Source organism: Phragmites australis, chromosome 13, assembly GCF_958298935.1.
Source record: "Phragmites australis chromosome 13, lpPhrAust1.1, whole genome shotgun sequence".
NCBI classification, from domain to species: Eukaryota; Viridiplantae; Streptophyta; class Magnoliopsida; order Poales; family Poaceae; genus Phragmites; species Phragmites australis.
The window spans coordinates 24,426,815-24,448,925 of record NC_084933.1 but is presented as its reverse complement, the minus strand read 5'-3'; the positions used below and the strand labels follow the sequence as shown (position 1 = coordinate 24,448,925).

At 45.6% G+C, this 22,111-nt stretch overlaps 4 protein-coding genes across 4 annotated transcripts; all 4 read right to left on the bottom strand.

The window, feature by feature from the left end:
* Positions 1–5,385: 5,385 nt before the first annotated feature.
* On the bottom strand, positions 5,386–6,730 carry LOC133887853 (cyclin-P2-1-like). Its single transcript, XM_062327840.1, has one exon. It carries the CDS (start codon positions 6,347–6,349, stop codon positions 5,636–5,638), a length of 714 nt encoding a protein of 237 aa, XP_062183824.1. The 5' UTR covers positions 6,350–6,730; the 3' UTR covers positions 5,386–5,635.
* Positions 6,731–9,236: 2,506 nt separating this feature from the next.
* On the bottom strand, positions 9,237–10,869 carry LOC133888550 (expansin-B5-like). The gene is made up of 4 exons (XM_062328831.1): positions 10,511–10,869; positions 10,215–10,327; positions 9,911–10,104; positions 9,237–9,817 (listed from the first exon to the last, which is right to left on the bottom strand). The coding sequence occupies exons 1-4, from the start codon at positions 10,731–10,733 to the stop codon at positions 9,484–9,486; spliced, it is 864 nt and encodes a 287-aa protein (XP_062184815.1). The 5' UTR covers positions 10,734–10,869; the 3' UTR covers positions 9,237–9,483.
* Positions 10,870–13,230: 2,361 nt separating this feature from the next.
* Positions 13,231–14,893, bottom strand: LOC133888551 (expansin-B15-like). Its single transcript, XM_062328832.1, has 4 exons — positions 14,627–14,893; positions 14,358–14,470; positions 14,073–14,266; positions 13,231–13,821 (listed from the first exon to the last, which is right to left on the bottom strand). The coding sequence occupies exons 1-4, from the start codon at positions 14,781–14,783 to the stop codon at positions 13,497–13,499; spliced, it is 789 nt and encodes a 262-aa protein (XP_062184816.1). The 5' UTR covers positions 14,784–14,893; the 3' UTR covers positions 13,231–13,496.
* Positions 14,894–18,646: 3,753 nt separating this feature from the next.
* Positions 18,647–20,037, bottom strand: LOC133887644 (expansin-B5-like). The gene is made up of 4 exons (XM_062327595.1): positions 19,813–20,037; positions 19,521–19,633; positions 19,235–19,428; positions 18,647–19,145 (listed from the first exon to the last, which is right to left on the bottom strand). Exons 1-4 carry the CDS (start codon positions 19,982–19,984, stop codon positions 18,818–18,820), a joined length of 807 nt encoding a protein of 268 aa, XP_062183579.1. The 5' UTR covers positions 19,985–20,037; the 3' UTR covers positions 18,647–18,817.
* Between the last annotated feature and the right edge of the window lie 2,074 nt (positions 20,038–22,111).

Here is a 22,111-nt window from a genome sequence, read left to right as displayed (position 1 = left end):
ATGATAAAAATGCATACTACACAAAGTATTATAGTGAATCCTTTTAAAATAGATTCATCATGAATTATAGGATAAATTTTAGAACACGGCAACCTACTATTTAAATAGATAAAGTGTGAACCAGAAAAATTCGGAAATCATACGGGGTACTGTTCATCCGAAATCTCCTGTTACTATAGAAAAAATATTAAAAATGTCCGCTCACCTGTTTTCACGACTAGATAATGTTTTTAGAATTTTTTCATATTTTATATTATTTTTATAATTTTTGTAAAAACTAATATTAAAAAAAATTCCCCATGCCGCGACAAGACTTTCTTGGTCTGTAGGTGCAATCAATCTTTTATAGGATGTAATGGCCTAGGGCCTGTTGCTATGACCAATTTCAAAGCTCGTTAATCTGTCAGAAGATTTCTGGAAAAGAACAAGACATGCGTTATGCAAGTTCAGGCTCAATCTCTATTACTTGAAAAATATAGTGGTTTTTACACTGGATAAAATATACTGTTTTCACGTCCTACAAACTACATCTAAATTTCATAAAAATTATCTACCTCATATCGATAAATACTCGATTTCCTTCTCTCTTCGCCTATTCGTCTCCCAAACTGCCTTCCCCTCTCTCTTATCCTCGTCTCGCTCCACCAACCCATCCCTCAACCCACCACCGCTCCGCTCGCAACTCGCCATGGCGAAGACCACATAACTCTCTGCTCGGGACCAGGAGCCCCTGCTCTCATCCTCATCCACCACCACCCTACCTCAACCCACATCTCGTTGCCGCCCTCATCGTCGAGTCACGTCATTCGGGACGTTGTCGCCTCCTAGCGCATGTACGCCAAGGAGGAGGCCCTGCCACCCAGCCGCACGGTGGCGACTTGCACCATCTGCTTTATTCGCGCGCTCATCACGCCTCCCCTCCCGCGCACTATAAAAAAATCCAACAAATAGCGTGGAGATTTGGCGGGAGGCATGAGGACCTCTTGGCGGGGTGGATCGAGTGCCTCGAGATCGGGGGTGGTTCAAAGTGGGTCGGATCCGCGTGGTCTCTTGACGGATTCACGCGGCAGAGGAGGAGAGGGTTGTGATCACGCGTTGCCAGTGTTGTTCGTGCCCGCGTGGCCGTGGGCGTATGCTTTTTTCTCGTGTCATTCCTTTTCTTCTCCTGGGAGGGACAGGAGACGAAATAAGGAGGGAGCCGAGGAGCTGAGGAATGGAAGGAATTTTGCTGGATGTACACTGGGCTTTTCCGAAAATGACGGGTGGCTTAACGACGTTTTCAAGTTTGAGCCGTGTAATTGAATCTTCGTCTTTTGTCACTCTTTTCCAAGCGTTCCAGCAGCTTTTTTGCACGTGAGAATAACTTTTTTTCCTATAGGGAATTTCTGAAAATTCTGGTTAAATCTTTTTATTTTAGCCTTATTTAGAGCACGATAGTATAAGAAGTAAATTGTTTTTTAGATTAAAGTTTTCTGTAAAACCATGAGTAGTACATCAATCCAAGTGAGAACTACGCATTATTGTCACGTTTAGTTGTATTAGAGGGTGCCTATAAAGAGATGATGCTAAAAAACGAGCGAAGACATAGGGGAAGATAAGTAAATGGAGAGCCCCTCTCTGCTCCACACACACCAGATCAGCTTACTAGCTGCATTGGCCTGTCTCTACATCTATACGCCAGCATAGTAGGCCCATACTGGCCACCTTAGCAGTCGGCCTGCATAGCACCTGGAGTCCTGGACTGGGCCATGTCATCCACTACTAGCTTGAGCACACACCATGCTCCACTCACCACATCAACGTGCACCAACTATTTTAGAGGAGTCATCAATGTTAGCGTGTCCAAATTTTCAGCTCCCGTCGCCCCGCGTGCTCAAACCCATTATCCCGTACTGAGTCGCCATCATCTCGAGGTACGCTGCTCCTTCTCCTTTTCCTTTGTGCCACTACTTGCCAGCCACTGCCGCCCTCAACCCTAGTTGCTGCCCCTACTCGCGCAAGAGAGAAGAGAGGGTCGGGTGGGGAAGGGATAGAGAGATGGGATAAGGGAGAGGGAGTTGGGCTGGCCTATTCAGCCTGCCAGCTCGAGAGAGGGGGGAAAGGATGGGCCGTGCCCATTTCGGCTGGCCCAGAGAAAGGGAAAAGAAAAAGTAGACAAAAAGAAAAAGAAAAATAAGCCTAATAGAGCCCATATGTACAGTAACTTTTAATAATTCAGGTTTTTTTAGAACTTGAATGGATGTATGTGCAAATTAAACTTTATAGTTGAATGTCCACGTACCATATCCACCATACAAATTAGATGTGCACTATGTCCGCGTGTGGCGCCACAATACCAGCGCCACCAACACTACGTCATCCCTCATCGCCTGCGTCATCACCATGCTCGCCTTTAGGCTGTCATGCAAGGAGATCCACATCGACGGACATCACAGGTGACGGTAAGGACGAGAACATCCAGTCTACTATATTATTTACTGTAATTTTTATACTCTTGTTGTAACGTACGTGCATTAAACTAAGTATCAACTAATAAAGTTAGGACCGCCACCGGGTCCAGGATCAACCAACGCCACCGGGTGATCAATCCTCTCAACACCTCTCCTCCCGTTTACGATCAGCTATGAATCGCTCTTGCAAAGCTTTTCGCGCGATTCTTATTCTTGTCTCTTGGGAAATTTAGAAGGAGCGCAACGTAATAGTTTTCCAAAGAAAGGAATTGTCGGTGCCAAGATTATTAGCAAAGATTAAAGAGGAAGCTCGGACTGCCTGGCGGGAACCAAAGATCTGGACCTTGTCATACCAAGCTTTTAGTTCCTAGCGTTTTTCAAATGTCATGGAGGAGACTCAATCTCTGTAATTCGTTGTTGGGCGGGCCGGTGACATAGGCCAAAGTGCCTCTCGCCCTTTTCCTCCTTATTTTCCTTTTTTGGTTTTGTCAGCCTGATGAGCTGATGTATCTTTGGACTTTTATTTCTACTCTGTCAATATAGTTTGGCGGAGCTTCCGCCGATTGTTAAAAAAAATGAATCGCGCTTGCCCACAGAATACTCATGTCCATGTATAGTACTAGTCTGATTGGCGAGTCTACGCCGCGTCTGTTTTTATTTTGCTATGTAGAGCACGATAAAAGAAAGCAAAAAAATTAGGTTCACAAATTTTGTACATTTTAATATTTATTTATAAAATTATTAATGTTAAAATCATTCAATTAATTATAGAGAAAACAATAGTACTTTTATACATGTACATAGTTTTAACATGTAGGTGAAAATAATACTAAAAAAAAATTGTTTCATATTTTTTTAGTTTTAGATATTTTTCTTTGAATTTTATATCTTTTCAGCCGATTTATTAATGTAACTAATATTCATTTCAACATTTTTCTAAAATTTTCCAAAAAAATTACATATATATGTATACATATGTATATATACATATGTATACATGTATACTATACGTATATGCGTATATATACATATATACATATACGTACACAAGGCCAACTGCTACAGTAGCTACGGCGCTAGAGCTAGCCGATTCCGCCACCGTTAGTAGATAGTAAGTATATACGTACATTTGTATATATACATATATACACAGCGCCCTACTACTACAGCAGCTACAGTAGATAGTATTGATACATGTTTGTACTGTAACTGACCACATTTTACCTATATAAATACAAGAGCTTTATTCTCAAATGACCACCGTTTGTACTGGGACTTTGTGCTGTGCTGGGAAGCAATCATTTGGATCTTGAAAATCACTCGCTGGTAGTTACAAAAAAATCATGGTTATCACGATAACCAGACAAAATTCAACAAGAATTCGTTTAAAATTCACTCGGTCAATTTTGAATTCGGTAAGAATTCAGACTGAATCAACCGAACTGTAACTGATTGGTTTGCTACGATTACCGACCACATTTAGCGATTTATTGAGTGATTTTTCTGTATTTAGTGAACCATTCTAATTCGTCGGTAACCATTCGATTTTAGCGATTTATCGAGCAGTTTTCTCGAATTTTAGTAAAGTTTTAAAAAAAAACCAAAAAACAGCTTAATCTTGTAAAATCAATAACTAATTCATCTGAGCTTCAAATCAAGTGAAACAAATTTTATTAGTTTTTTTAATATGATATACATGATAAAAGTATTTATACTCATAAAAAGTTGAATATTTTATGTGAGAAAATATATTTGCTAAATTTAGTTAAATGCATAGTTTACTCTTTGCTAATTCAAAAATCATGAAACCAATTTTGTTAGTCTTGTTACATATTCCTATTTCTTTTAAAAATACATTAACTCATGAAATAGTTATTGTTACATGCATGATTGTGTAAATGTGTTGCAACTAGATTAATTCATAATTAACCCATCACACCTCCAAAATTAGTGAAACCAATTTTATTAATTTACCTATACTATGCTTTATGTAGAAAAAATAATGCTAGACATGAAAAGGTTAATTACAGCGCTGTTTCTTAACATATTCACTTTATGCTTGTAAATTTTTGTAAAAATTATGGAAAAATTAATAAACTCTAAATTAAGTGAAACTAATTTTAAAATTCTTTTAAGTTACTCCATACACAAGAAAAATATGTGTTTATATGTTAAGCATTTCCTTAACAAGTTAATAAATGAGTTGTACATTTCGACTTTTTTTTAACTTCCTCCTTATAGGATATGATACAAATAATATTATTTTTTATTTTTTTTTCACAGAATATCTTAGAATTGTCTTTATTTTATAAGTTTTTTTATTTTTTTAATTTAAATTTGAAAACCGATCAGTTTCTATTTATCGATGCGGAACGGTAAGCTCAGTTACCATGATTTTTTATTAGTAATAGTTGATAAGTTGAACCTGCTTGGGAGTCTCCAAACACAAGTTTTGCTCGGCATGAACCGGAGGTGTCTTCCCTAGATCTGCATTCACAGAATCTGGTCCTGCAAGTGGTGGAGGCGCGTCCTATTCCTCATGGACCGTTTCCCGGCGGGGTCAGGGCAGCTGAGTTGCTGCAGCGTGCGGGATGTGCCGTGCCTGCCGCCTTTTATTATCTGCAAAGTTAGCTGGCGGCGATGCCGCACCGACAACACCATCGCATCTTGCAGATACATTTTTCCTGCTCTTTTACGCGCTGATATGGAACCATTTGTTGTAGTCGGTTGGCATGGACAATTGGAGTTGAGGTAAAGCCAGCCCTTTTATCTGGTTATTAAGTGGCATCGTCAGTGCTAGTCCCGTTGTGGTTAATATAATTTCGCTGTCAAACAGCCAGTCCCAATCGATTCTGTTAGCTGCTGGAAGCGATGTTTATGTGATTATGTCAAAAGCAATTGTTCTCCTGCCAAGAAACACTGAGAAGACATCTCGAAAAGAAAAAAGAGAGATAGAAACAGTTGCCATGTACAATTTCGCTCGCAAATCTAACTCATAGGCAAGCCATGATTATGCTATGTACATCCTTGTGGACTTTTGGCCACCGAAATCGTCTCTACTGGCGATGCCGCAGCGATCAACTCGTGCAGCTGCTGTTCGGTTGCCGGTGACGGAGCACGCTGTAGATGGCTCCACGGCCTCGGCTAAGGCCGGAACTCTGCAAGCTTCTCGCGGTCGCGGAATTTTACTGAGCCGCCGCTGCCTGCCGGTGTTGCGGCTCCTGCGCCCGCGCTTCTCCCGCGCAGACGATCGCCTTCTCGGGGCGCCTCTCGACCCGGTACCCGCCGCCGTAGTTCACCTCCCGCTCCAGGTGGCAGCAGTAGCTCTGGAACACACTCGCGCACACGTTGAGCCTGAACTGCATCAGGAAGAGGAAGTCCAACTCCAGCGCGCTCAGCTCCGCCGCGCTCAGCCCGCCGACCGCCGCGAAGTACGAGTTCTTGTAGTTCCTATCCTCGACGAACTTGGAGGCGACGAGGATGGCCGTGGTGAGCAGGCGCTGTGCGTTGGCGCGCACCACGCGCACGCCGGCGTCGCCGCGGCGGAGCCGGTCCAGGTACGCGTACGCCACGACGTACACCTGCGGCGAGACGTGCGCGTACCGGGAGAACCGCTCCAGGAACGCGTGCAGGCTCATGTCCAGCACCGTGCCACTGTCGAAGGCCCGCACCCTCCTCCTCGTCACCGTCACCGCCGCCGAGTCGTTGTCTCCCGCCTCGTTGGCGTCGCCTGCCGCCTCGCGGCTCCCCGCCGCCAGGGCCCTCTCGTTGAGGGCGATGTGCCGCTCCAGGATGGACGCGAGCACCGAGATCACGACCGGCGGCGACAGCTCCGTCGACGTGCCGTCGTCTCGGCACGGGAAGGCGAACATGTCTGACGGCAGCTCAGCTGAGGCCATTTCTTGAATTCTTCGTGGTTGTCAGGACTCGGGAGTAGCGACTCACGGGGATCTGTAATAGTATCAAATGGCACGCTTCGTTCTTGGCCACACCGACACTGCACTGCGAGCTCGCGAGATGTGGCTACATATACACACGAGGCGGCGGCAGGCTGTGTGGCGGAGAAGCTATAAACAATGGCGGAGCTGAACGGGTGAAGTTGACACGAGGAAGGAGCAAGGAAAGGAAGATATTAGCAAAAGAAAATTCAGAGTGCACTAGTTTGTTCGTGCTTGCACGCACGGCGAATGCAGCAACTGACAGACTCGATTGATTGTCTCGGCTGGTTGTGCGGTTGGGGCGTCCGTGATCGATTATGACAAATCACGACGGAGAAAGCAACTACTGCTTGCAGATTATCCTGTCGGCATTGGCCGTACTAGCATTACTAGTCGTGAGCGTACGTGCTACCTGCTGATCTGGTACGCGCATTTCTTGTCGCGTGGTTACGCGTGGCCTGGCTGGTGAAGAACCAGATTTTTTTTAATCTCTTCCTTGCCGGCCTAAAATGTAGTTTATGGTGATAGTTAGCAGAGATGTTCTTTGCTACGATGTCAAAGCCCTCAGCAGGAGACAATGGTGTTCTTGTAACAACCGGTTCTTGCAGGAGAGGAGCCTACTGCAGACACGTTTGTTCTATTAGGGCGGTTGGAGACGAGATGACATAGATATTGTTTGGGAGCAGAGGACAAGAGCACCGGGGAGTTGACATAATGATCGCATCAATCATGCGCAAAATGTAGTTCGTTCAGACTTCAGTTGCAAGTTCAACAGGCTAATTTGTCAAACAAAGAAGTTGTGGTGAGCTTATGGTGTGTACAAACTAAAAGAATCGATTAGAATATATAATCAATAATTCAAATATTATTAGAAATATGATTCTAGAAGTAATCATAATAAGTATGACATGAACTTATTCTTCCAGAACAAGTTCTATTTGTACTTGGAAAGAAACCCCTAATAAGGAGGTTGATGCCTCGAATATCCCAGGAGGTGCATATCAAGTAGACTATGCTTGGGACTGCAAGTAGGATACAACCACTATCCGTCCGATATAACCAGGGTAAGGGTACGACCAAGATAACCCTAATCTGAACCCAATTCAAGTTAGTTCAACTCTACGAGATATAACGTTCAAGCTCCGGAGAAACCCTCTATAAGCTCAAAAGACTCGTCGACTAGCTTAGGCTTTAGATCTAGATATTTTACAGCATAATCCTCAATTCAAGTTAATAACAGACTCAAATCAACACACATGACATAGAGTTGTTATGAAAGGCTTGAAACTGTCTACATCGCGTGTCCTTTTTTACAATCTACAATCTATATGGCGGCCAGGGGATCCTTACCCTATATAAATATTGTATTGTTATTTTTACTAATCATCGATAAGAATACTTTGTGATGGCAAGGAGAAGCACTCATTACGTGACAATCTTGCTTCCCCTAAATCCCCCAAAAATAGAAGTTCTGACAATCTTGCATCTGTTACTTAAGTCAAGTCAAAATATTCAGAAAATTATAAAATACTGTGATGGCATGGAAGCGCTGATAGTCTAACAATTTTGTTTCCGTTATTGAGGTCAGTCTGAATCTTCAGAAAATTAAAAAATTGTCCTTGTGAAATGGCAAGTCAAATTTGATTGCAGATAAATGTTAATTCTAACATCCATATGACACAGCGGATGCCTCAACTTGTTAAAGGTCACTAATCATCCGCAAGTATGCTTGGTCCAAATACCTTTTCGTTCCTGAGTTACCCAAGTGAAATCCTTCTGAACATGTGTGTCATTTATGTAGATTAGAAGCATCTGCATGCCGATCAAGCTTTCAGAAATGGAGTAAAGCAGACCATTGCTTTCTGATAATAATAGATCAAAGCTGTCACGCCCCACATGTTTATTGGACAAATTGGACCCTATTGCTTGCCAATTTCTCGAGTTGCATCTGTATAATATTTGCCGTACATAATATAATGAGCCAACAATCTTTGCCAACTTGACACTATAAAATTATAACTTCTGCTTGCTCCTAAATGTGCCACGCTTGGCCGGCTCTGGGTGTATCAGCCTCGGAGACGATTTCGTCATGGGCAACTAAACATGTTTTCTCCTTTCTGTGAGGGTACAAACATGTTCTTTTTCCCAATGACTAAATACCGCATCCACCCGTCACCCAAAAGTATGGAAATTTCGATTTTTTCCGAAATTTGGGTGCCTGAATGTGCGGTCGTGGACTGTTTGCGTCCAACGAGGTCAAAGCCTGTGCATTCGTTTTCCAGTAACCAGCATGCAATGCGGATCACTCGCCGGCCTCCTCCGGTCCGGCCATCCGTCCGCCGCGGCAAGGTCGTCGCTCGAGCGCCTCCGTCACCAAACGCCCGCCGGCTTGTTCGCTAGGAGCCTTGTTATACTTCTCGACATCCTTGCGGGCCTTCTTAGGGCCGCCACGCCAGTGCGGGGTTAAATCTGGGCCTCGAATCAAAAGGCACTCACCCCGTCGGGCCGCCGGGATCAGAGTCAACAGGATGATCTTAGAACCGAAAAGGAGGGACATTTGATATAGGTCCTAAAATTAGTTGATCTTTGATAATATATTAAATTTGGATCACATGTCCCAAAGAACTACTTTTACAAAATTTAAACTTCACCTCGCTTACCTATACGATATTTAGTTACAAACTAATTCTTATATGACATATGATCAAAAGATGATTAATTTCGAATATATTATTAAATATTGATCAACTTTAGAACATATAATCAATTTTCCAAAAAAAACAGCAATACAACGTGATCTTAATACCATCACATACTCGTTTCACTAAGAAGGAGGAAATTATCACATCTGGGTACATCAGCACACGTTTAACGGTGCTGTGACTCCCGCTCTGCAGTTTCTGCGATGGAGAGACACCGAGACATCACTAGGGAAACACAAGTGCAAGTGGCCAGCATGGAGGGAAGAACACGTACGAATACCTAACCTCCTCTTCCGACGCGGCCTCTCGCGTTTCCCGGACGCACGTAACGAACTCAAGACTCAAGAGATGGCAGATCGGAGCACTACAGCTAAACAGTCTCACTACCACGTCTCAGTAGCCGTAGTTCACCTTGGACCGGTACGTCGTGCCCGCGCTCCACCCGGCCGGGATGGCGTTCCTGGCGACGAGCACCTTGCCGGAGCCCGAGGTGAGGCGGATCGTGAACGGCGCGCGCAGCGGCTGGCCGGTGTTCGAGTTGACGCACCACACGGCGCCCCACGACTGCTGCATCGGCGTCCACGACTTGGAGCCGCCCTGCATGATGTCGACCGCGGAGAGGTCGCCCCCGCCGCCCACGTACGCGACCAGCACGGCGAGGTAGTACGGGTTGGAGCCCGCGTCCACCTTGAAGGAGACGCTCATGCCGTTGTATTTACATGACACCCTGCAGAAAAGACAATGCGATGCCACACCTTCAGTACACCGATCATGTGCACAATCAGCTTCGATACAACAATCGGTTCAGACTCAAATGCACCTCTTGTATTGGATCTTGAGGATTCCGGCGGCGCGGAGCCGGTCGGCCATTCCGCGGTTTGCCAACGCGCCGAAGGCCGTGCCGCTCATGTCGAAGTGTGCCGCATTGGCGAGGCAGGCACCGCCGGGGCAGGAGTCGGTGATGGTGACGGTCACTGGCCGGCCGGAGCAGGCTCTGTTGCCGATGCACTTAATCTGCATGTTCGCACATCACAATGCGTGGACAGCTGTAGTTAGAACGCCGTACTTCGCACGTCAATGGTAGCACAGGAAAGTTAACAGTCTCAACATGCACGGATACTGACTTGATAGCATGCGCCGCAGCCTTTGCCGGTCTTGAAAAGGGAAGGGCCGCCGGCGGCGATCATCGACGAGAACGGGCGCTGGCCGACGGCGCCTTGGTAACCGCACGCGCCACCTGCATTCAGTGAAATTAACACATTACACCCACAAAAAAAGAATTAACACATCACGAAATGAATAATGTTCATTGTTCTCCTCTAATCTGCTAATAATGTTTCACATGCATTGAAACAATGCACGCACATATATATTGTGCGATGCATTATTGCAGTATAATACACATATGTTTAGTTCTTACCGTCGCTGCCGGCGCCGTAAGGGCTGCCGTACCACGTTGCGCCGCCCGAGGACCAGCCGTAGCCTCGGTCCGACGCCGAGAGGTACCGCCTGCTTGTGTCGTTCTGCTGCGAGTGCTCGATCGTGGGCTCCGGATTCCCGTAGCAAGAGATGGGGATCACAAGAAGCCATAGGATTGACATCACGGCGACTACGGCAGATCGGAATGTGCGTGGAGTAGCCATTGATCGTCTGTTCTTTGCTAGGAGAGAGGTGTCTAGGAATCTAGGGCCAATGGAGTAGGCTTGTTTAGTGAGTGCTTGGTGAATTGTGAGACTATAGCTCGATTTGGGTAGTATATATAGGATGTTTTTAGGGGTTCCAAACGTGGGAGCCAATATGTGCAAATCCATTATTGTCTTATTGAGACGAACGTGCCAAACTGATTTAGGGGGAGAGAGTGCGAGCGTATATGGTGGTCAACTGAGCCGAATAGGCCGATCCCTTGGATAATGGAGGTGATCACGCTCTCGAATCCCTGAGATTTGGATAAACAAATCAATGAATCATTCGGGCATGCGTAATATATTTTGCCGACTTGTGATCTTTTTGTTTGCAACGTGCGTTCGCCGAATGGCTCCTCTCACCATCGTACAATCGATATGTGCCTACGATCGATACTCCGTACGTTAAATTAGTCGCCTGTGCACGTCGATCCGTACGTGCCACCCGCTACCCTCCCAGGCCATATTATACGGCCACGGGAATGCATGTTTGCACGGTAAGTCGTGTACATTTTTTTCTGTAGGGATGCACCAATCGAATTGACTCTGCACGACGCGCCACCCAGCGCGGTTGCTCAGCGTGTCGGCGGCGCACATTCCAATTTGCGCGTGGTCGTTCGCAAGGAATTGTGCCGTTTCCGCGCGCCGTCGTGAGTGGTTTCTGTACATAGTACACTCCTTTTCCTGGATTGATTCGTGGAGTAGTTGGGAAGGCGTGCACCCCGCTCCGCTAACCGAGCCGTGGATGCCGAGCTCCCGAGCCGGCCGGGCCGTGCCGTGCGCGGGGTCACGTAATCACGTAGCTCCCTCCGGCCGGCCGAGGTCGGCCCGTGAGCAGCCGCCGCGCGCGATTCTGGGCGAATTCCAAAAGCTTTTCTCCCTATCGGTTTCCAGACGTTGCAAACTCTGATCCCCGGGCCGCGCACACCACGTTTGCTTAGTTTGGCGGCAGCGTCGCCGCGATTAGAGCAGTTTGTTGCGACGACGGGCAAATTTTTCGCATCTGTTTGCCTTCGTGCGCGGCGATAAATGTGTGCGCACGTCGTTAGGTTCGGTCTGTGATTGGTGGTTCGAAGGTTTTTTTTAAAATGGAATCTCGGATTAATACGAACAAACGGATTAGAAGACAACGAATTTATAATTATCTAGACTCTTTTTTCAGAATATAGATTGGTGGCACGAGCATTCAGCACTGCAGACGTTTGCTACTGTTGTGTTGCTGCACGCGCGGCAATAACCAGCACTGTAGGTGCCACCAGCCCAAAGAAATACAACGCCCTCAGCCCCTCACGCCTCTCGCACGTACATTACATGGCCCGGAGTTTCGTTTGGAGCACTGGAGCTCAGAACTTGGAGCACACCACTCGGTCAAGGGGGCCCTATCTCCATCTGGAATGCAGGCCGACAAAAACAGCTAGGGTCAATCTGGAATTCAGGCCAGGCCAGTCGAGCATGTAACCCATGATGGCAACCAAGTAGTTGGATGCTTCGGCCCAAACCAAAGTTAGGTACAATCCCAGAGGCAAGTTTAAATGCTGCACACTACTATTCCCTCTATTCTCTCACTAAAAAAGTAATGCTTTCCCCTATATATTATTTTTCTAACTGATGTTATAGGATTTTGAGAAGTGATAAGAGCTTTCGTCCCGATTATTTACAATCATTCCAGAGTTCAATACGATTCTGACCATTACTTTTCTTTTTCTCTTAAAATATGGAATAAAATCTAATGAGTGTTCATATGATCAAATCTAAGTTACTATATCAGGTCAAAAATAAATGATGTTGTTTGCTTTTTACGGTCTTCGATGTATAACTTTGATCACTATTTTTTTATTAAAATATAGTTACATATATAATAAAAGTGTGATATTATGATTTTTCAAGACAAATTTATACATATGGTTTTTATGTTTTGAAATTAAATATTTATAAAAGCTATATTGGTTAAAGTTTTAAAAGTTTAACTAGATATTGGTCAAAGTGTCGAGTATTTGTGACCAGAGAGAATACTTTTATATGTACTAATTTTAAAAGTCTTGAAAGTTTGATAGATTGCACAAATTCTGGAACTTTACCTATTTTAGACTAGAGGTACTTGCAACATCTTCTTATAATGTCCATACCTTATTTACTGCATCCTAAATTTTATAAGCCTCAGCCACTTTGTCCAATATTGACGAGATTTAGAATACAAACAAATTTACTAAAGAGAGACAATAATTTAATAGAGAGATATGGTCATCTTTTATTTTTTTAGTTTTTTAATAAAAGAATGTCTTTATTTCGATTTCTGTTTAAGACATGCCCTTAACCATTTATTGTTACAAGGTTTCTATTTTTAATTGACTTATCGTCAAACAGAGGGAGCGTCAAGTATGTATATATTAAGCAAACATATAAACATTTATTACTACCATGAAGCAGTGACATCAAGCTGGCAATACATACACTGATACACACTTAACACGTCTCAATTAACAGGCATTGACTGACGGCGAAGAGGGGAGAAACTATACTCGTACATCTGTGGCACCTCCTCCTCCTCTGCCCCTTGCCGTTATTTCTTTGTACGTGGTACTTATACCTAACACACGTAGTACAGTTGCACATCCTCAATCGCGCAACCACTGTCGCGAGGTCCAAACTCGCACACATAGCTATTACGTACACACACATGGATATACTTTGCTTATACTGCATGCGCAGATTATGGCTATATGATTAGTAGTTGACGACCGACTGGTAGGCGGCGCCGGGCTTCCAGCCGGCAGGGATGACGTTGCTGGCGACGAGCTGCTTGCCGGAGCTGGACGTCAGGCGGATGGAGAAGGGCGCCTGCAAGGCCGATCCAGAGTTGAGCTTCCAGACGGCGCCCCACGACTGCTGCATCGACGTCCACGCCGCGACGGTCCCGGTCTGCATGAGCTCGACGGTAGAGAGGTCGCCGTCGCCGTTCTCGTACTTAACGAGCACGGCGAAGTAGTTCGGGTTCGAGCCGGCGTCCACGACGAAGGTTAACTGTACTCCGGGCCAGTTGCACTGCACGCTGTGTATCACGAGCATCGTCGTAAGAAAAAGCCAATATATATGGGAAGGAATGTACAGAAGGACAGTTCGTCATATGGCGGTTATTGAAAGAATTGCATGTGCCGTGTGTGGTCCATGGCGACAAGGTAACGAACTAGATGTTCAAAGGCTACGTGGATTGCATGTGGTGTACGTTAACTTGCTTGGACGTTGTAAATAGGCAGCATTTAACTTACAAGTGTAGATGTGTGTGCGTGCATGCATGCTTACCGGGTGTACTGGATTTGGAGGACACCAGCGCCGCGCAGCTGATCGGCCTGGCCGGGCTTCGCCATGGCGCCGAACGCCGTCCCGCTCAGGTCGAAGTGGACCGGCTCGTTCAGGCAGGGACCACCGGGGCATTCGTCGGTGATGACGACGGTCACGGGGTTGCCGGAGCAAGCGTCGTTACCCGTGCATTTCACCTGAGTCCAACATTATTGGTTTGCAAATTAAAGCACGTTAGATGGCAGCATGTATGCGTACGTCTACAGTGTACAGTATGTGTGTACACACCTGGAAGCAAGAGCCGCAGCCTTTGCCGGAGTTATAGATGGAAGGGCTGCCGGCGGCGATCATGGACGAGAACGGCACTTGGTCGACGGCACCCTGGTAGCCGCATGCACCACCTACGTGTACAACAAGAATGCGCATGTTGATGAGACATGGGCATGGAATCTCTTTTTCATGCAACAGATCATGATTAGTTTGGTAAGAATGGATAGTTGGAGAATCGGCCGGGTAAATTATCATGCGTGTATGGATTTGTATCAGTAACTACGTACCATCGCTTCCGGCCCCATTAGCGGCGCCGTACCACGTCGCGCCGCCGTTGGACCAGCTGGAGAGCTTGCGGTGAAACTCGACGGAAGCGCAAGGATGGAGGGGCAAGGCGAGAACCGCAATGGCGACGAAGGACAGGAGCTGGGACTTGGAGGCCATAGCTGCTCTGTTCCCTGGAGCTAGCTGCTGAGGTTTCGTGGTTTTGCAAGGATTGGGAGGAGACAAGTAGCTAGATGAGCTGTGTGGGTGGAAGCTTGTGCTCTATTTATAGGCAGAGAGGCTGCGGGCATGCATGCATGCATACAGATCTCGCTGATTGCTTCCTCTGTTGGATTGGGCATCGCCGGCACATGGCTAGGGGTCAACTCTTCATTCTGTGTGTAGTTCACTGTTCGATCCTTGATCTGATTGGTGGTGGGGTATGGCACTTCTGCCGGGACGGATCCGGGGGTTGCCACTCCTCTGTAGCCCTCTTCCATTTTTTTGCAAAAGAAAAGGAGACTAAATGGAGCTGTTCTTCCTCTACCTTATTGTCAAGGCAGTTTGGGGTTTAATAGCCTATTGGTTAGGTGTTTATACTATTTTTGGCTCTATTTCTCAATACTATATCTGGATTGATTCTTTATTGAACATGGATAAAATTTTTGCTACTATGGGTCTTGCTGCTATCTGTTGGTCCATTTGGAAAGCTAGGAATAGTGTTTCTTTTGAGAAAAAACTGCTCCGCCATCCTAGTGATATTATTTTCCGTGCTTGTTCCTTCTTACTTTTTGGGTAGAGTTTCTCAAGGACATGAGCAAAGAGGAGCTGATTCATGATGAGTCATGATTTGTTGCAATCTGTGTCACAACTGCTGCCTCGGCAACACCCACCCCAAGCTTCTCCTGGAGGCCACCTCCTTATGCTTCAAGATGATAATCTGGCTGAGGATCATGAGACCGAGGATGTGAAAGATTGATGGAATGCTCACTCTAGTCCTGTGGTGTTCTGGTTACTTTTGGATCTCGCGCTAATCTGGGATGAATGACTTCCTTCTATGGTGTTGCAGTTGCCTAAATGTTTTCTGTTGGATACTACTCTGTTTGTGTTAGACTTTTTCGCCTAATTTACTTGTCCATTTTTTTTTTGGGTTAAGGTCTTACCTCCTTACTTTTATATTGTAAAACTTAAACGATGGATGCTTTCGTTATTTCGGTAATGGATATGGGGTTCCCCCGTTTTCGAAGAAAATGGAGCTCCCCTCGCTCTCGCTACGTCCGCCACTGCTTTTTCGTTCTCCGCTTTGCCCTAGTAGCTAGATCCATCTTGCTAGTTCTACATGGTGAATAACTCTGGGCCTGCTTAGAGCAACCATAATGTGGTAAAAAATCAGGTAGTAAACAATAACATTATCTTACTCTCTTGGTAGTAACCACTGTAGAAACAGATCTTAATAAAAGGCTGATCATACAGCTATTGCTTATCCTACTTATCTTCTTCCAATTAGTAACTAATAAAATACATTATCTCTACAATGGTAATATCAGCTGATCTTAGGTCCCATCTTTTTTTAATGGTGCGCCCCTAAATTACATGGTAATTGCACCGACTTAGCCATGATACATTGGCATTGCTCTTAAGCTCACTTCTGCTTACCTGGCTCGTAACCCATGGTGTACGGTGTATTGGTGCATATGCATCTTTACCTGTAACTTTAACGACACATGCGTGCGTCTCGGAGGGTCTCTCAATCCAGGCAAGCATGCATGAATCCCTCGCATTTGCGGCAATCTGTCTTGGAGTACACTAGCAAGTAAGACGACCAGAGGCTAGCAGGCGGGCACGAGGTGATCCGTATCTGAGCGCACAAGTTACTGTTCGCGAGTCAAAACGGCCGTTATTTCAGTTGGGCACGTCTGCTAATCCCGAGACGGCTCCCCTTCCTTCCTCCCAGTCAATTAGTCTCCGCCGCCTCCCCAGATCCGCGCGCGCGCGCGTATCCATCAGCGACCGCCAGAGATCTCGTCGTTCTCCAATCAACTCCTCACGAAGTCACGATCCACCGCTTGTCCGTCCGTCCGCTCCTCCAATTGCACGGCACACGGCAGCGTCCCTTCGCCGAGCAGCAGAATATAGCCGTGATTCCGGGCAACCTTGCCGGCTCTCTCCCCAACCTCGCGAGCTCATGCCGCGAGAATTCGGCGACCGCCAAGGTGCCAACGTGCGTCAGGCGGACCGGCCGGCCGGCTCCGGGCGCCATGCACGCACTCATGCCCGCACAATAGCTCGCGGCTTTCCGTCTATCATGTCATGTGGAGGTAGCTTGCAGGGGTCGTGATGGTATTAAGTGCCCACCCACTCCCAAATCGATGGCACTGTAAGGTATGGACTTTTGACTGTTATTGGTCAACCACAAAGTGTTCAAGAAGCTTTTAGTAATAAAGATTGGAAGAAGGCTATGGAAAATAAATATTCTGCTCTTGTGAAAAATGATGCATAGCATTTAGTTCCACCTTGCAAAGGGAGAAATATCATAGATTGTAAGTGGGTTTATAAAGTTAAAAAAAGTTAGACGATATAATTGATAGATGCAAGGCTCTCTTATTTGCTAAAGGATTTAAGCAACGATATGTTATTGATTACGAGGACACCTTCAGTCATGAGTTGTCACTATTTATATTGTTTTGTGTATTGCAGTGTCAAAAGGTTGGAATCTTCATCAATTGGATGTATAGAATGTGTTTCTTCATGGTGTTCTAGATGAAGAAGCCTACATGAAACAACCATCAGATTTTGAGGACAAGTCAAAACCACATCACGTATATAAGTTAGATAAGGTCTTGTATGGTTTGAAACAAGCCCTCAGAGTATGGTATTGAGGCCTTGTATGGTTTGAAACAAGCCCCCACAACATGGTATTCTAGATTGAGTATGAGGTTATAGGATCTTGGCTTACTACTTCAAAGGGTGATACTTCATTGTTTTTCTTCAACAACGATAGGGTCACAATTTTTGTGTTCGTTTATGTCAATGATATTATTGTTGCCAGTTCATCTTAGGATGCTATTGTTGCTTTGCTTCAGAACTTGGAGAAAGATTTTGCTATCAAGGATCTTGGTGATCTCTATTATTTCTTAGGCATAGAAGTGAAGAAGGCACATGATGGTCTATTGTTAACACAAGGAAAGTATATTTCAGGTATATTAAGACGTGCAGGTATGTATAATTACAAACTAGCATGTACACCTTTATTTACTACATAAAAGCTCTCGGCCAAAGAAGGAGATCCACTAGGTCCTGATTATTCTCCTTGGTATAAAAGCTTGGTTGGTGCATGCACTTCAATAAATGACATTAACAAGACCCGATATTTATTTTTCTGTGAATAAAGTATGTCAGTTCTTACATGCATCTACTACTCTGCACTGGTCTGCAGTGAAAAGAGGATTTTGAGGTATCTCAGAGGCACTCTAGGCATTGGTTTAAATTTTGTAAGATCTTCATCTATGTTAGTCAGTGCCTTACAGATGCAGATTGGGCAAGATGTCCAGATGACAGAAGTTTCACTGTTGGTTTTGCAGTATTTCTTGGCTCTAATCTTGTGTCATGGAGTGCCAGAAAATAAGCCACAATATCAAGATCAAGTACAGAGGCAGAGTATAAATCTCTTGCAAATGCAACTGCTAAAATAATGTGGGTACAAACATTATTACAAGAACTTAGTATTTCTCATCCTTCAGCAGTATGTCTCTAATGTGATAATATTAGTGCAACATATTTATCAGCTAATCCAGTGTTTCATATAAGAACTAAATATATTAAGGTTGATTATCATTTTGTGCGTGAATGTGTTGCACGCAAGGTTCTGGATATTCGGTTTGTATCTTCAAAAGATCAAGTGGATGATGGATTCACAAAGCCTCTTTCTACTCCTACATTTGAAAGATTTCAGGTGCAATCTTAACTTGTGCAAGTTATGATTGAAGGGTTGTTGGAAGATATACTAAGAGATAAGATTGTATCTCACTTGTAATCTTGTAGAATATCTCTTGATCGATTGTAATCCAAGATCATGATTGTACAAGTCACACAGGAGCTGTTCCCTGCCTATTAATACATGACGCGGCCCCTAACGGGTGATAACGCTTCCTATTTTGTTTACAGCAAAAGCTTGTAGATCGGAGCAGCAAACATAAGCAATCTACACTAATGTCTTAGGTGCCGTAATTCACCGTGGACCGGTAGGTCGTCCCGGGGCGCCACCCGGCTGGGATGGCGTTCCTTACGACGAGCACCTTGCGGAAGCCCGAGGTGAGTCTGACCGAGAATGGCGCGCGCAGTGGCTTGCCGGTGTTCGAGTTGACGCGCCACATTGCGCCCCATGAGTGCTGCATCGACGTCCACGCACCGCCCTGCATGATTTCCACCGCGGCAAGGTCACCGTCGCCGTTCTGGTACTGGATCAGCACGGCGAGGTAGTACGGGTTGGAGCCCGCGTCCACCTTGAAGGCAATGCCCATGCTGTTGTAGTTGCACGGCACCCTAAGAAAAGACAATGCCGTGCCACGCCTTCAGTACACTCGTGTGCATAATTAACTTCACTGGAATTATTCGTTCAAACTCAATAGAACCTCTTGTATTGGATCTTGAGGATTCCGGCGGCTCGGAGGCGGTCGGCCATGCCGCGGTTGGCCATGGCGCCAAAGGCGGTGCCGCTCATGTCAAAGTGCGCCGCATTGGCGAGGCAGACCCCACCAAGGCAGGAGTCGGTGATGGTGATGGTCACTGGCCGGCCGGAGCAGGCTTTGTTACCGGTGCACTTAAGCTTCAAGTTCGTACAACAGTACACGACAGTTTTCGTAGTTAGAACTCGGAAAACGTACGTGCACACAACAGTTTGTCTACGTAAATACTGACCTGATAGCATGCGCCGCAGCCTTTGCCGTCCTTGAAGAGGGAAGGGCCGGCGGCGGCGATCATCGACGAGAACGGGCGCTTGCCGACGGCGCCTTGATAACCGCACGCACCACCTGCAACGAAATCAACAAATTGATTACAGGTTTAAATTTCTTGTTTTCTTCTAGTCCAGTACTTCTAATGCATCACCTGCAGCACCGCCACAGTACTGATGATCGATGTACGTATGTACGAACAAATTGTGCAATGCATTGCGGTTCGCAAGTGTTTTGGGCTTTTGGTAGTATAATACCGTCACTGCCGGCGCCGTAAGGGCTCCCGTACCACGTCGCGCCGCCCTGGGACCAGCCGTAGCCTTGGGCTGACGACGCCGATAGGTACCGCCTGCAGGAAACGGGGCTTACAAGAAGTGACATAATTGGCACGGTGAATACGGCAATTAGAAATGCCACTGGACTAGCCATTGATTGTCTCTTGGTTGAGACTCCAATTAATGGGCTACGTTTGTTAAGTGAGTACTTGGTGAACTGCGTGACTAAAGCTCGATTTGGGTGGTATATATAGGAGGATCGTTTTTGCCTTTTTGGGATTCCAAACGTAGGTGAGGGAAAACAGGTGCACATGCAATATCGAGATGAACGTGGCAATTTGTTCTTCTTTTCAAGGGTGGGAGCACATATGCCTTGTGGTCAACTTCAGAGACTTGGATAAAGAAGTAACACAAGGTAGTTCGTATCAGTTGCGCATGTGTTATAGTGCAACAAGTTGAGGGCACGCGCGTTAAATATTTGCCAATTTGCGATCGTTTCTTTTACCGTATTTATTAATTTGTGCGTTCGTCAAATGGCTAGCTGGTAGCTACTCTCATCATTGTAGATTTGTAGGTACTACTAGAGTATACTACGTACGCAACTGTGCCTAGACCTAGGATACTCTGTACGTTAAATTAGTCGTCGTTATACGTCGACCCGTACAGGCCATGCATGCACCGTACCGGCCGCTGTCAGCCAGATTTATCCACATCCGTTTCAGACGTTGCGGATTCCGACCGGTCCCCGAGCCGCGCGCGCACCACGTTTGTTTAGTTTTGGAAGCGTTGCAGTGATTATAGAGCGAGTTGTCACGATGGGCAAATTTTCACGTCTATTTGACTTTGTGGGCGAGGGCATAAATGTATCTGCACGGGATTCGGTTCGGTCCGTGGTTATTGGTTTGAATATAATGTTAATGGGTTAGGAATCTTGGATCTAAGATGAACAAAGTGATGAGTGATGAGTTTAGCGGCACACACGGTCCCACGGCAACCAATAGTAGGCCTCTCACCAGCCCAGTAACTATTTCGGAGACACGCCTCCTAAGTTCCAGACGCTTAAAAACTCGATCGAGTTCGCCGGCGGGTTTTCTCGGACAAAATTCTCCATCTTCGGGTTTAGTGCGAGGCCGTGGGTGGAAAGGTGGTCTGACAATGGTGGCAAGCACAAGTGGTGGAGACATCGTCGGTCGTGGGTGGTGGAGGACGACCAAATAGACGGTGCTGGGGAGGGGGAAGAGCGGAGATGACTCGACGGAGCTGGATTAGCGTGGCGGAGAATGGTGGTCGATGTGGGTGTTTAATCTTGTTGCATGTATGTGTTTCACGGAAATGGTCCAGTTTTGCATGCATGCATTGGCCATGAACGTGCACCGGCTAGTTAGTGCTTTGCGTGCACATAGATGTTAGTTAGTTGATTAGGGAGTCCTGCATGCATGTACGAGTGTAGGCACTGAGCTAGTCGCACTCGTGATCCAGTTATCGCCACTACCGGATTTCGGTACTTTGCTGTGTGCCTAGGGCACACGGCGAAGGCTTAAAAACACTCGGCAAAGTGTTTGCCGAGTGTAACACTCGGCAAACAGCTGTCGGCATACACAGTGCCGGCAAACAGCTGTTTGCCGAGTGTTTTCTATCGCGCACTCGGCAAACTCTTTGCCGAGAGTCGAATCCGGTACTCGGCAAAAAAAAGCGACTAAACGGCAGCAGGGCCGTAACGGCCGGTTTGCCGAGTGTCTACACTCGGCAAACCCTTACTCTTTGCCGAGTGTTTACACTCGGCAAAGGGTTATATATATATATTTTTTGATTTCGTTTCCAAAAATCGCTACAATTCAAAACAATATATATATATATATATATATATATATATATATATATATATATATCACTGCATTTCATACCATCACATAATAAATTCGAAATTCACTAGACAAGGCAGATACATCACATCCAGATTCAACTTTGACAAATACAACTTCACATTCATGTTTACATAGCACATTCATGTTTACATAGCTTACATAGGACATGATGGGTATCACATTTGAGCACTAGAAAAGGATCATATACAGTACATTCTAGACATTAACAACTGCTACAAGGAGATCTTCCATACATGTAAACCTGAAAAGAAAGGAAACCCAACTGAGTAAAAATTGTTGAAACATGTGTACAACTTCAATCAACGAAACCTGTGTAAAATAGCATAAGGAAAATGCAGTAAACTACAGAGTGGTTCGGAGCTCTAGGCAACTCCATTCAGGGAGAATTTTCTTGA